This window comes from Lathyrus oleraceus, chromosome 4, assembly GCF_024323335.1.
Source record: "Lathyrus oleraceus cultivar Zhongwan6 chromosome 4, CAAS_Psat_ZW6_1.0, whole genome shotgun sequence".
NCBI classification, from domain to species: domain Eukaryota; kingdom Viridiplantae; phylum Streptophyta; class Magnoliopsida; order Fabales; family Fabaceae; genus Lathyrus; species Lathyrus oleraceus.
Genome location: NC_066582.1, coordinates 13,291,733 through 13,307,396, shown reverse-complemented (window position 1 = coordinate 13,307,396; position 15,664 = coordinate 13,291,733). Strand labels below are relative to the sequence as shown.

The 15,664-nt window shown below is 32.4% G+C and overlaps 2 protein-coding genes across 2 annotated transcripts; one reads left to right on the top strand and one right to left on the bottom strand.

The window, feature by feature from the left end:
- Positions 1-269: 269 nt before the first annotated feature.
- LOC127135752 (uncharacterized) lies at positions 270-1,544 on the bottom strand. Its single transcript, XM_051062393.1, has one exon. The coding sequence runs from the start codon at positions 1,542-1,544 to the stop codon at positions 270-272; it is 1,275 nt and encodes a 424-aa protein (XP_050918350.1).
- A 2,546-nt stretch (positions 1,545-4,090) lies between these two features.
- On the top strand, positions 4,091-11,730 carry LOC127138388 (beta-glucosidase 46). The gene is made up of 11 exons (XM_051064823.1): positions 4,091-4,257; positions 4,340-4,403; positions 4,480-4,544; positions 4,729-4,804; positions 4,895-4,969; positions 9,893-10,239; positions 10,452-10,567; positions 10,671-10,926; positions 11,002-11,104; positions 11,185-11,293; positions 11,401-11,730. Exons 1-11 carry the CDS (start codon positions 4,120-4,122, stop codon positions 11,612-11,614), a joined length of 1,563 nt encoding a protein of 520 aa, XP_050920780.1. The 5' UTR covers positions 4,091-4,119; the 3' UTR covers positions 11,615-11,730.
- The last annotated feature ends 3,934 nt before the right edge of the window (positions 11,731-15,664 follow it).

The following is a 15,664-nucleotide window of genomic DNA, read 5'->3' as shown; positions in this document are numbered from 1 at the left end:
AAGTACTTTTGGAATGCTTGGATTTCTTCAGAGTGAGTAAGCTTACCCTTGTGGACATTTTCCTGCAAAGATGAAAAGGCCTTCGTTAGACGTTCTTTAATTTCAGCAGTAGAAAACATATTCTTGGAATAGAAATCTGTCCACCAAGTGGCAAAACCATTGGTGGAGTAGAACGACGATTGGTAGGCTATTAATTGGAATTCAATAAAGTTTGCATGGAATTCTTCGTGGATTGCAATGTCTCGAGCGCTCCATTCAGTCCCTGCATATCAGATCTCGCGCTTTCGATTGAATAAAGAAACAGGAATAAGTTGACACAACCCAAATTGTCGAGAGACAAAATTAGGTTGATAAGCCAACAGACACACATGGCTCTTTACTGGTAGGATCCTAGAAACAAGCAGCCTTGGGAAGAGAAAGGCACGCCATATATCTTCGATCTTTGTGTTGGTGTTCTTCACAGCATCTTCGAGCAAAGCAGTGAACCAGGAAGAACCATGGGTTCGACTGGAAAAAGGGGCCATCAAAGGAAAGAAATGGTGACGCTTCGAGAACATCAAGGTGTATTTGGCGAGGGAAGTTTGTAAGATGTCAACATCATCAACTGGGGTCAGTTGAAGAAGTCTGGTGCCCTTAATGCTTCGATTTATTATCTCTGGGGCACTTTCATCAACGTTTCCTTGTGTTGGCAAAAAGGATTCGAAAGTGGCATTGAGCCACAATTGAAGAAGCCAATAAGGCCCAGATAGTAATAAGTTGGTACCAGCTTCATACTCCTTTAACTTGGCACTAGCCGATCCTAGACTTTCATACAAACTAGCCAATAAGAGTTCACTTAAACACACTCTTCGACCAACATGCAATTGGTTAGTGAGTGTTAAAAATCTCTTTGCAACTTGCAGAGATTTACAACAAAAGAAGAACTTGGACAACCATAGACCTAAGAATGATATATGTTCTATGTCAGAAACTTCTTTCCCATCAGCGTGATACAAATTAATATAAGTACTGAACGAAGCATTCTTGACGTTGAAGTCAATCAAGTTTTCGCAGTCTTGGTAGGGGTCGAAGGTTTCTCCTGTCGGAGAAAGTCCAGAAATGGCAGCTACGTCGAAAAGCGTAGGAGTCATCATTCCACAAGGGAGGTGAAAGGTGTTATATGTGCTATCCCAGAAATATAGGCTGGATAATAATAAAGGCTGGCAGTAACTAAACCCCAGCTTCGACATCTGAATCAGGTCAAAAATACCCAATTCTTTCGAAAATGAAGCTTTCTTTTTCTCAACTTTCGTTAACCAAGCTAGATAGGATTTGTCTAGAGTTGGACAAGACCGAAAGGGTCTGAAACTATCAGTGATAAAATCCAGTTGAAAAGCCTCTCTTTGGACTGAATCCTCATTATTTCTGGAGGAAACGATTTTGTTGGCTATGCGTTTGGTAGTATGATAACAGGGAAAAAACTTCACACATTTCTCTAAATGATCTTCAGAGACTAATGGACCTAAAAACCCTAAAACATTTTCAGAAAGTAAGGAAGGAATCATTACCTGAGAAGCAAAAACTGCTTTCTATTCTTTAATAAGTTTTGGAAAAGTGATGTACTCCTGATCCCCAACAGTTATGGTTGTGCTAGTTGGAATGTTCTGAGAAGCAGAACTTTTTGAGGATCCAGCACCTTTGATGTTCTTTGATTGCTTTTGCTGTTTATCAGAAGACATTGTTGTGGTTTTTTTTTGAGATTTTAAAGGATTAGGGTTTTAGGGAAGAAGAAACGTTTTTCAGAGAAGTTTTAGAAGATGAATTTAGGTTGAAGATGAAGATTTTCGTAAAAAGGAAGAAAAAAGTGACAAGTGAGCTTTTATAGTATTAACCTACGAAGCTTATTGGTTACACCTTGCCAGGGTAGTGGGCCACGTGGTGGTTTTTCTGAGAAAAGGGTACAAGGATTACTGTTCATTATTCTTGGAAGTTGAAATTCATGATGACAAATAACTGCGCACACGTCTTGATGAGACGTTTTGAAAAAGTAAATCATGATTAACTGACAAATATGGACTTTTAGGTCTATGAAAGGTCTCTGGTGATTACAAAAAATGCCCATTTCTACATTGATTCGAAATAGACATTTATTGGGGGCAATTTGTTAACTGGAGATTTCGACAAATAATTGAAGTTCTTTGGAAATGTTACGTTTTGGAGAATAAATAAAAATGGTTGTGTCGAAGCTATTTGTTGAATTCTTTTCTTGGGTAAAACAAATCTTTCTTGTCGAAAGCCTGAGACTTAGAAGATTTTTTGGATCTCCACAAAGTTCTCTTCGACGTAGGCGTTTTGACAGATTCGAAGCTTCAAGCGGGAAAGATTTGAAATTTAAACGAAGCAGTTTCGTCAGGCCAACACGTGGAAACATCTGAGACATGCAACACTTGAAAATGTCGAACGTGGCAGTCATCTGTGTAGAGGCCGTTAGGGTCAGATTGTTATAAATAGGGGTTTTAGTTTTAGATTTCAGGTGTGTTCAAACAGATATACAGAAATTCACAAAAATACTCAAAGTACCAGAGCGAGAGAAAAGAGTTTTATGCTGAAAATGTATGTATGAAGAACACCATAATTTCGTTCATGTTATCTATTTCATGCAAGTTATTTAAATTAAAATTATTCACTGTCTTTTCTTCTGATGAATTGCCCTTATTTTCAGTGTTTTATCATCATTTTTACCTTTGCATTTACATTTCGCCAAGTTTTCATTTCCAGTACTTTCTCAAAACTTAAAACATTTACTTCAAGTCACTTATCTTCACCTTTTCCAAGTACTTTCGTTATCTTTAAAAAACCCTTTCCTACCAAGTTATCGTCATTTACTCTTTATTCATAAAGTCATAAATTTCTTTTAGAATTGTTGTCAAAACATTTTTCGCTGTTCATAAACCAGAAACAAACTTAACCATGAGTCAAATCACCGTAATAATAGTTCTTGAGACACATGTCCTAGGATTAATCTAGTCGATCTTGTAAGTTACCAAAAATATATAATATTGGAAGACTAGCGGTTGTTTATCAGAAATCACTGATGAACATAAGAATTACTAGCCTGAAATGCACTATCACTTTTCTTCTTCTTCCAGTTAGGAGGTTTATCTTTGAGCTTCCAACAAGTTTCACGTGTATGCCATCCGCGTTTGCAGTGATCACACCAAGGAACTTTGTCTGATCTTCTTCCCTCGTCAAGGTTCCTAGTTCGTTCGCCGTTTCCGCGGTCAGCGCCGTTTCCGCGGCCGACGCCTGACTCAGGTTGCGGTTGTTCGCCATGGTTGGATCCAGTGTAGGCATGTGATGGGAAATGCCATCTGTTGTTGTTATTCACCATAAGAGGCTAAACAGGTATGTGAATCGGGTCAGGTAAGAAAGCGGGTCGAACAAAAATATGTTGAGGAAAGCTTTAGGGTAACCCCTAACCCAACAAAAACAGGTTGAAGAAAGTTTTACGGTTACCCCTAACCCAGTGCTCTTAACTCAATAACAACAGGTTGAGGAAAGTTTTACGGTAACCCCTAATCCAGTGCTCTTGATACTATAGTGGAAAAAATAGGTAAAAACTATTATATTTTATAAGGCTGATTTATACCGTGAGAATACAATTATTACAATTGATTTTCTCCTTAATAGAGAATAAAGAAAAATAAATATGGTATTAAAGAAAATAATAAAATCGGAAATAATATATATATATATATATATATATATATATATATATATATATATATATATATATATATATATATATATATATATATATATTGGTCTTAACTTTCCTTTTGAGATCTTTAGAGTTTGATCGGAATCTAAATAAAGTTCCATGAATGATTGTTTTAGACCAAACGAAAAACTCGGATACTCTCAAATTTCTATTTATCAAACCTTAAACAAAAGTTAATTAATCATTTGATTTCAATCTCAATAATTTATTAATTAATTATTTGAAATAAAATTATTTTGTTAACTAATAAATAAATAAAAAACTAACCGTGTTCCACGTGACAAATAAACTAATAGCAGTATATATAATAAGAACACAATAACTCAAATCATCTAGGACATTAATTTAAACCCAAAAAGATGATAAGATTGTTATTGAAAACTCTATTTCTCGAGATATTGTTGCTTCTGCTTCATCATTCAAGTGCTGTGGATGATGATGATCTCTCTCCATTCCCTAAGAACTTTTTGTTTGGAACTGCTTCTTCTTCTTACCAGGTATTAATTAATACTATATAGTTTATTAATCGAAATTAAAGTCAATTAATCTATATATATTAAATGAATCTTGTTAACACAGTATGAAGGTGGTTATAACATTGATGGCAAGGGACAGAGTAATTGGGATAACTTCACTCATGGAGGTAACTATTTTTTTTAGATGTTACTAGTTCATTCTTAAACTGTTTGAGAGAGTTAGATTAATGTGTAAATTATCAGGTAGAAGTATGATAGTGGATGGAAGTAATGGGGATATTGCAGTTGACCATTATCATCGTTTCCAGGTTGGTATCTAACATGATCCAAATTCTTTTAAGATTAAACTGTGTTTAATTTGGAGTTCAAATCGTGATTTAATAAATCTTTATTTATTTTATCATAGCTAAACTGCGGCTAACCTACACCTCCCAATCACAACACTACTGACAATCAAATATTTTGATAATTTGAATGTGAATGAAAAAACAGGAGGATATAGATCTATTGGAAGCTTTGAAAGTAAATAGTTACCGACTCTCCATATCATGGACAAGAATTCTACCAAGTATTCTTCTTTCTTTGCATTATCAAAATCTCTGTACAATGTTGTAATTAACAAAGGTTGTTGGTTGTAATATGCATTCTTGTGAAACAGAGGGTAGGTTTGGAGAAATCAATTGGCCTGGTATTGACTTCTATAACAAACTATTTGATGCCTTGCTGCTCAAAGGTAACTTTCTATTTTTTATTTTTTAGGACTGAAAATGAGTAGAGGGGAAGTCAAATTTAATTTAGCTCACAATGTTTTTCCAACTCAAAATTAATAAGTGAACAATTCGATTTAGCTCACTCGGTGTAATTAAATAGTTCGAATCAAATGGGTAAATAGTCAACTTTAAATAATAATAATATGTCAATTTTAAATTAATTTTATTTTTCTTTATTGAGTTAGATAATATTTCTAGTTATTATAGGACACAAGTTTTATATCTCAAAAGAATACTTAGAACTCGAGATATTATCACTAAACATAGTTAATCTAAATAACAAATGTAATATCTCTCATTAAACTTGTATAAGACAAATAATACTTTTCGATCTTCATTTCTCTTAACAAAGATTAAATAAAACCTTTCAATCTTTATTTCTTTTAACAATGATTATAACCTGTACTTCTCATAAGTACAATAGTGTAAACCCCACTTCGGTTAGGGAGTGTAAGAGAAGAAATAGCAATGAAAATCCTCAAATTTAGTATTTGATATCGATCCTATCTTCTTTTTTTCCCTTGATCTTAAACAAGATCAAGTGATCCAAGAACTCCTATTGGCCTTTCGATTATCCCTACTCCCTTAATAGACACCACCATTCTTCAAGGCTTTCACTCGACTGAATCCAATTGCAAGATGCTTGTCAAAAACCCCAAATCAATCCTGGAGGAAAAACCCATCTAGTTCTATCAATGACACCCCCAAAGATTCTAAACGCAATTAAGATTTCACAAACCCCAACTTTGATGTTATCACTCTCAATATAAATTACTCAACAAGAATGATTATGTGTAATTGTTAAATGCATGCAAAGAATAATGAATGAAGATGAAGAACAATCCTTGTATATTTTCAGGTTTTGATTTCGTGAAATGAGATGCATGAATGTATTTATATGACTATGTGAAAAAGGGAATATAACAGAAAATCCGTGCAAAGAATAACAATTTTTTTTAGCAAAAAGCAGCCATGAATCGACCAATAGTACTTCATGCGTCATGCGTCAACGCATGAAGACCAGGGGGATATGATTTTTGAAAACACGAATTATGGGTCGACCTTTAAAGTCATGCGTCGATTCGTAGAAGAAAAAATTCTTATATGCGTCAACTTGTAACACGGGTGCGTCGACATATACTGTCTAGAAAGGTTTTCTAAAAATTTTCCAAAATTTTGCTGCAGTATGAGTCGACATATAAAATTCATTTTGACACAAAACCTTGTTTTTGACTTAGAAAATGACTCTAAATGGATAAGAATGATAATATGATGATTATGCACTCCTAGACATGAAAATGCACACATAGACTAAGAGGATATTATCCAATATACACAAATACTAAGTGTTTTAGTTTTGACATCAATCAAATTATCCAATATACACAAATACTAAGTGTTTTAGTTTTGACATCAATCAAAACATACTACTAGAAGAGAAATGCACTCAGAAATAACTAACACACATGAGTCTTGGAGAAGCTTGATCATAGACGTTGAAATGTTACTTGATATGACTAGTACAGTTGGAAAGATATTTGAAATCTCGTTGCTTCAAGAGGAATTATCAGTTACTCTCAGTTATCTGTGTAAATTTTATTTGGATATGCACGTGATCGGAAGAAGACAAATTTCTCTCTGAGTCTGATAGTGACCTATCAGAGTCTTCTTGATCATTGTGTTGAATGAACTTAGAGTTTGATAATGACCTATCAGAGTCTTCTTGATCCTTGCGTTGAATGACTTCAGAGTATGAGAACTTCAGAGGAAGTTGACCTCCTTCAATGTCTGAGTCTTCAGAGTCTGGATCTTAGGTTCTGATCCTTTAGAGTCTGAGTCTTCAGAGGTTGACTTTCTAGATTCTGAGTCTTTAGAGTCTGATTCTCGGGTTCTGATCTTTCAAATTTTAGATCTTTTAGCTTCTCTTTAAATGTTCATTTTTAGTACCAGTACTAATTTTATATCAAAAATTTTAATCTATAATCCTGCACACTTGAACATTTATTAGTATACCCAATTGTTCTTTAAATATTTTGTTATCATTAAAACCTTAGAGATGTGGTACAACCCAATTATATTCCAACAATCTCTCCCTTCTTGATGATGACAAACACAAGTATTTAAGAATAATGGTTGTTAATTTAATTAACATGTTGACTTTAGGGTATGAGGTTTTTGTAAGCTCCCACTGAATTTAATATTCTAAAAGGTGAGATTTGTAAACTTCCCCTAAGTTATATCCAGGTTAATTAAATTTTTTCTTTAAAGCACAATAAATTATTCTTCAGAATTTAAGCGAGAAATAGTTCTCAACTATACGATTTAGGCATTTAAATACTTATTTATCTTACTCCACCTTTTATCATCAACAAAAAATAAATAAAGGAAACATGAAAAAATACTGGAGAAAAATATCAATTAAACCATAGGAAATAGTTGTCAGATTTCAAAACATTTCAAAATAAGTCAACAATAAAGTAAAAAATAACATAAGGTGCAAAGTCTTAAAGCCTAGGATTTCTTCAGAATCTCCAGGATGGGTTTAGTATCTGACCCCATATCATTTTACCTTGCAACCATAGGCTTCAACTGAGCATCCATTTTAGCTTGTTTGTTAACTAGAGAAAAATCCTTAATATTTACAGACTTGGCACTTCTAATTCTTAGACCTGCTTCTGGCTTCACAACATCCATCTTTTTGATGATTTTCATATTACTCAGAACAACAACAGATGAAATACTACCAAAGGATACTTCCAAATCCTGAGTAGCTCCAACTTCCTTTAGAGTCTCAATCAATCTGTTCTGATGCAATAGTTCTGACAAGAGCCTAGCATACGAAACATTCTTTTTATCATTCTTGTAGCTTTCCTTGACAACTTCACAGAGATGATTGAAGATGTATCTGTCCATATTGATCTTCTCTCTCTATTCACCAAAAACCAAATGAAGTGTCTGTGATCCCATGATATATGATAAGTACTTCCTTCCCTAGGGATTAAACAACCAATTATGATTTTAAACAGAAGCCTATATGCAATATGCATATTCTCCACCTTTCCAAAATCTTTAGAGGTGAGAAACATACTTTATTTGATCAATTTTGCTTCTATGCTGCTTTACTTGGTGTTCAGAACACACATCTTTCACTTTTCACACCAATGAGTTGAGAAATGTGGCTCTGAGTAATGGTTACTTCAACTCCCATCACTTCATACCTAATCTCAACTTCCTTGAACTCGTTCAATCCTATCTCAACTCTTGTTTCCCCCTTTTTTGCTTCGTCTTCAACAATCTTTTGTATTTGCTTAGATATCTTCATATTGATTAGGATAAAATGCTAATCGATTGGCAAAGACAAAACTTTGCCCAAATCTTTTCAAACAGCTTCTAGCTCATCTGACACGACTTCAAGATATTTTTGAAAGTATTTCTTTGAGAAAAATCAAATTTTAAAAAATATTTTCGTATGTGTTTTATTTAGCCAAACACTTTTACAAAAATGCCCTTTATGCATAACAAAGTTTTCACTTAGACTAATTAAGGAAGAACTTTCTTGGTACTTCAAGGCCTTGTTATATACTTTCCTTCTTGTAGACACTTCTTTGAGTTTATTTGAGATGAGACTTGAGTTAACTTTTATTTGGTTGCCCTTATTGGATAATCAAGTCTAACAAGTCCTAATTCTTTAGTTTGCATCTTTAACCGTTTAACCATTTATTCTTGTCTTGTCATCATCAGTAATCATCATTAGACAAGTTGTCATCTTCAAAAATAAAATAGTTTTCCTTTGTTAAAAGCACATCACCTACAAAACAAGGTTCCACAAATTACATGTTCATTGGTCTTTTCCAACACTCTTTTGTTCATGAGATTCCAATGAACATTGCAATTCTAAAATCTTCAAGATAACAAATCCTTTGATTCTTAAATTTACATTGCAATATAATCAAATTCGGAAGATGGGAGCATATCACCTTGTTCACTGTGGTTTTATCAGACACAACCTCCCCATAACTCTTCATTTGATTGGTGAATTGTGTGTTCATATCAAAGTACTCAAGAATTTTCCAAGTCTTTGATGATTTGGTATTTTTAATATTTTGAAAATTGACAGTTTCAACACACTTATGGATGAAGAAAATTGCCATTCAGATTTTCTTCTTATAATCTTTATATGCATCATGTTGAACATCATTTACATTATTAGTGAGAGCTTCCATGCCTGTTTAGACCACTTCCGCACAACCTGGAAATCAAATACCACCTTCATTTGCTTGCTCCATCAATCTCAATTCTTATTTTTAAGAATTGATAATTTCTTACCTGAGCTATTGCCAACCTTCTCTATAGAGTTTGTCATCTTCACTCAATTATCAAAGAATGAATGGACACTGAAACTTGAGAGCAATTTTGAACCCTGTGGCCCTAGACTCTAGATACCACTTATTAGAACTTGTTAAACACACATGAAAGAAAAGAGATACAATTTATTTGAATTGGTTATGCACTTCACTTATTATTTATGATAACAATATGATTACCTATACATTCCACCAAGTTGAATTTATAAACTTATAAAGCTCTAATGAGACCCAAAACAACATAACCAACTTAGTTTGTTACTTGAGCAACAAGTAACATTAACTTGTTACTTGTATAGCAACTAACACACTTAAATTACTTATTTGAATTAAGATTTCAACCAATACAATGCTACTAGATAAAAATAAGATTAGAAAGACAAGAAATATAAATCCATCTCTAATTTTTCCATTCTACAATTTCTCAATACGAAAGATTAAAATAAATCAGATAAATTTCGCTTTTTTTTCTCCCAAAATTTTCATTACTATATGAATTTATATTTGTTTTCTTGTAATTAGGTATCCAACCCTTTGTCACTCTAAGTCACTATGACAGTCCACAAGAACTAGAGGACAGATATGGAGGATGGTTAAGTCCCCAATCACAGGAAGATTTTGCATTTTATGCAGACCTATGCTTCAAAACATTTGGTGACAGAGTTAAGTATTGGGTCACATTCAACGAACCAAATTACCAAGTACCACTCGGTTACCGATCAGGCATATATCCCCCGTCTCGTTGCTCTGGCTTATTGGCAATGGCTAACTGTAAAGAAGGTGATTCAGAAAAAGAGCCCTTTATAGCAGCCCATAATATTATTCTGTCACATGCAGCTGCAGTTCATCTCTATAGAACCAAGTACCAGGTAATGTGTTGTTTTGTATTTTCATATATCTAGCACCGACGCTTCAGATTCCATTGTCTGACAGTCGCACAACACTTACTCATATGGTACATTCAATCATTTATAAGTTATTATCGATGTATGCGTGTCAGTATTACATCAGGTGTCTATATCTGATGTTTATATGTATGTGCGTGTGTATAAAGCTTAGTATTTTGTAACTGAGACATCAGGTTGAGCAAAGAGGAAGAATTGGTATAGTGCTTCAACAGGAATGGTATGAACCAATGAGCAATTCTACAGCTGATAAATTGGCCGCAGATCGAGCAAGATCATTCACCTTCAATTGGTATAAGTCTCCGTTAAATACTAATACAAAGCTTTTTCGATTGATTCGCTCGAAGTTTAAAGATGAAAGCCTCATACTAAATAGACAATTCATAAAAACGCAGGTTCCTGGATCCAATCATATTTGGTAAATACCCCAAAGAGATGGAAAACATTCTCGGAAGCATCTTACCCGAATTTTCTACCAACGAGAAAAAGAAACTCAAAAAAGCATTGGATTTTATAGGCATAAACTACTACACAGCTTCCTATGTTCAAGATTGCATGCACACCAAGTGTGATTCGAGATTTGGGATTTCAACAACAGAAGGTTCATACATGACAAGTGGAAACAAAAACGGTGTCTCAATTGGAGAATCTGTAAGTATCCTTCAAAATTATTATACTGATATCACATTTTGCCTCAATCTTCACCATTTTCATGTCATGTTGCAGACACCGTTTAGTTGGTTTAATATTTATCCACAAGGCATGGAGAAAACTGTCACATATGTGAAAGATAGGTACAATAATACTCCAATGTTCCTTACTGAAAACGGTAAGCAAGCAATAGCTATTAATGTTTTTTTTTAGTCTGTATAATTTTCTGCGTGCTTATGATAAATCCAAACATTTTAGGGTATGCTCAACAAGACGATCCGAATTTCACATTGGAAGATCAAGTTAATGATTTCAAGAGAATACAGTACATGGAAAATCACATAGAAGCCTTGTCAACAGCAATAAGGTAAGAACAAATAGAAAAATACGTAAATTCTAAAGTCAGGGGTGTCACTCTATATAAGCTCTTTCTTAGCTCAATTTTTGACGTTGAACCGTGTTTGTTTGTTTAAGGAAAGGAGCAGATGTGAGGGGATACTTTGCATGGTCCTTGCTTGATAACTTTGAGTGGATATATGGATACACAATACGATATGGATTCTACCATGTGGATTATTCTACTTTGAAGAGAACTCCAAGATTATCTGCAACCTGGTACAAGCAATTCATTGCAAATTATACAGAAGCTAAATTCACTGGGATAGATAACTTGCTGCAAACCACATGATCAGACTCATTACGTGGAATTTTTCTTTGCTCTTTCCAATACCTATGGTGATTTGCAATGTTGAATTTCTCTTCCATCAAGTGTTTTGTAATTCTTTATAAAAAACCCGTTCTACATGCCTACTCTCTCAATAACTTAGAAAAGAATATTATTTCTTTCTCATAGAAATAAATTATTCACTATGAACTTTTTAATTAAAACTCTAATGACAATTTATATTTTTAGAATAACCGAAGAGATAAGTATCACATAACACAACTAAGTCAATATTCTAATATAGAGATGAATTTGAAAAAAAAATCTTATATTATACATTGTTAAAAAGTGTATTTATGTGTTAATTGAAAAAACTCTAAGACCCACGTTATTTAGATTGGATATTTTGGCTAACTTAATTTGTTATATAAGGGATGCACATAGTTTATTCTAAAACACATCAAAAATTTCTCTTGAGTTTTTCTTTCCTTCATTAAACTTCTCCTCTAGTTTTTTTATTTGTTGAATTTTCTGAGTATTTGCTTGAATTCTTTTTACAGAATTGGTTGAATTTCTCTTGTTTGAGTTAGAGAAATTTCCAAGTAATTTTTTTTTTGAATTCACTTTGGAGAATTATTGAGTGGTCAATTGACTATTATTGACTTCTTTTTGAAAAATTATTTAAATTTCTCATTGTTTGAGAAATTATCATTACTTACCTTTATACCAAACACTACAAGTGATATTTACATCATATTCGTCTGGTCTATGTATCATCAAATGATGCATTTCTAGACCGACTATCTACCGTGCAAATAATAATCGTATAGTATAAAACTTGACTGTTTTAGTCGGATGCGTCGTGGTTGATTGACTGTTTTGCACAATTTTGGACAGTGTTGCGAAGCATCTTAAAAACAACGACCTAGTCCATGACTCGACCCAGTAATTTCTTCGATGACAATTTTTGAAAATCGTGAAATAACAATTTTGTAGGAAGTCACTTCAAAATCATTCAAGTTTGTAGGAAGTCACTTCAAATGCTAACAATAAAAATTACAATTTTTCTTAACCTTAAAAAATATTGTGAACATTCTGACCTTATAAACGCACAGATTAAAGTGAACGATTTACAACTCTAAAAATAAATCACCTTATGGTAAAATAATGATTATTTATACAAAATCATATTCTGAATGGACTTACAGATGATCTGTATGATTAATACAGTAGTTGCGATTCTGCAAAATAGGTTTAGGAAGCTCTGAAAAAGAAGTAAGATAGCGAAGAGACTAGAGCAAGGAAGTATGATGTTAGTCGCTACTTAAAGTATCATGCGGTAAATGAAATGTCTATAAAGTCTCATTGTCACGAACTTCAAAAGATTGTTCATGAGATCATCGATGAAGGTATGTCTTTAGATGAACAATTTCAAATTATTTTTATTATTGACAAACCGCCCCTAGTTTGGAAGTTTTTAAAAATTTTGCTTTGCCATAGAACAAAAGAATTTTTAATTGATAGTCTGATTATTTGTCTTCGAATTAAAGAAGAATCTTATAGACATGATCAAAAAGGAAAAGTCTTGGTTATTTAAATAATGAAAAGAAACTAAGTGCGGCTCTGAAGTCATTTGACAAACCATTAAAGAATCAGAGCCACAATATTGTAAACTGAATTAAGAATGAGAATCTTTCAAGGATCCATATTACTCCAATTGATAGGAAACAACTACCACTACAAAGAAATGACATTGGTGTTTTCTCTTCCTTCAATTGTGGAAAACCATGTCATGTGTAGGGATGCTCATGGACGGTTAATTGTCATAACCAATCCATAACCATAAATAATCCATATGTTATAATCGATTATTAAAGTCAATTGTAATAACCGGTTTTATTTTTGTAAAATGGTTATAAACCAGTTATTAACCGGTTATATCCATAATCAAATTTATAATTAGTTTTGATTTAAAAAAGTTTCAAAATTATTTTTAGCAAGAACTTTTTTATTTAAAAAAAAAATTTTTAAGGAAAAATATTTATTTTCAAAAATAAAAAATCATCTTTTTTTATATTCAGAAAAAAAATATTTTTTATTTTGGAATATTTTTTATTTTAAATTTTTTTATTTACTGGAAAAAAATTCTTAGAAGTTTTTCTTTCAAAATAAATTTTTTTTTTCAATATTTTTATTTAAGAAATAATTAATTTGATTTTTATTTTGGATATGGATGTCCAAAATATGGATTTGGTTAAAACCATATTAATAACATATCCAAAATATGGATTTGGTTAAAACCATAATAATAACTAACCAGTTTTTAATAACCGAATTTGGATATGGATATGGATAATTTAAATAACCGGTTAATTTGAGCACCCCTAGTCATATGATTAAGAAATGTAAGATCAAGCTTAAACGTTGTGTTTTCCCTAATGCACATGTTAACTTGACTGATGATCAATTTATTGCTTTGATCATAGAAATCAACATGATTGGTGAATCATATGGTTTATGGATAGATGTTGGCTTATCTCATCATGTCTGTTAAGATCGTGTAATGTTCAAAACATACACGAATACGAGTTCCTTCTAGGTGCTCTTCTAAGAGTCTTTGATTTTGAAAGGATAGCCCGACAAGTTCCTTTAGGTGTTGATTTTTTTAAAAAGAGCCTGACGAGTTCTTGTTAGGTTCTATTCTTAGAGCCTTTGATTTTTGCAAGGAGCTTGATACTTGAACAACATAAGATATCTTTCGAAACATCAGAGATGCCTCATTACAAACTTATGCCCTTGCAGAGGAGAAGGTTGCTACCACAGAACATCGTTTATTCATTTATAACATTTCATGAAGATATATATATATATATATATATATATATATATATATATATATATATATATATATATATATATATATATATATATATATATATATATATATATATATATATATATATATATATATATATATATTAGCGTGTTAAAATCTCGTGTTTGGTTAGGAGGTCTACGTAGTTAATACTCCTGTTTAGTTTGAAGGTTTAACCTAGTGTTAAAATCTCTCGTTTGATTTAAGATTGTCATGGTGGTAAAATCTCGTGTTAGTTGGGAGTTGTCTGTAGTTAAAATTCTAGTTTGGATTGGAGGATAGCTAGTGTAAAACTCATGTTTGCTTGTAAGGGGATTTGTGGATAAAATCTATAAAAATATCACATCATAGTGGAAACTCTCAAGATTAAATTCTCGAGGAGACGAGTAAGTCAAATGGTTAGGTAGAACCTCTATAAATCCCTAGTGCATCTTTCTCTTCCATTATCTCTTTCCATTTAAGACATTTATTTACTTCTATTGAATTTTTTTTTCCCTATGTTTTTTCTTATTATGTTGCATATCCATTGTTTGTTTTAGAAATTTGTTTTGAACTCTTTTTTTATAAAAGATTTTTATTTGGACATCTTTTTAAAACCCACACGATTCACCATCACACTCCTATATTATGAGGAACTTGTCTAACAAGTGGCATCAGAGTCTAACTCATATTTAAGGACTAATTGATTAAGGAGAAAGATGATGACTGCAAATACTTCTGTTTTAATAAAAGTCTTTTCATAGATACACATTCACCGTTTGATAGTGAAAGGTTTGAATTGTGGAAAGCAAAATTTAAAAGTTTTATAAAAGAAAATAATGTTGAAATGTGGAATATTTTAATATATGATTTGTTTATTCATACTTTTTCCTTCAACGATAAAGTACTAAATAAACTTAGTTTTCATTGGACCAGAGAATATAAGAGAAAAGTGACTCTTGGTTTCAAAGTCAAAAATCTTTTTATAAATATCTTAATTAGTTCTAAGGAATTATGTTACATATTTAATTATGATTCCGCCAAAAAAGTATGTGACACTCTTAAGATTATTCATGGAGTTTCTCCGAGGATCGAGGTAGAAAAAATGAACACATAAATCCAACAAGTTGGAATGCCAGATGAATATGAGAGTCAGTCTCATAGACGATACTTAAGCATTGGAATCCATGGATGATATATTAGAAATTGTGTATCTAAAA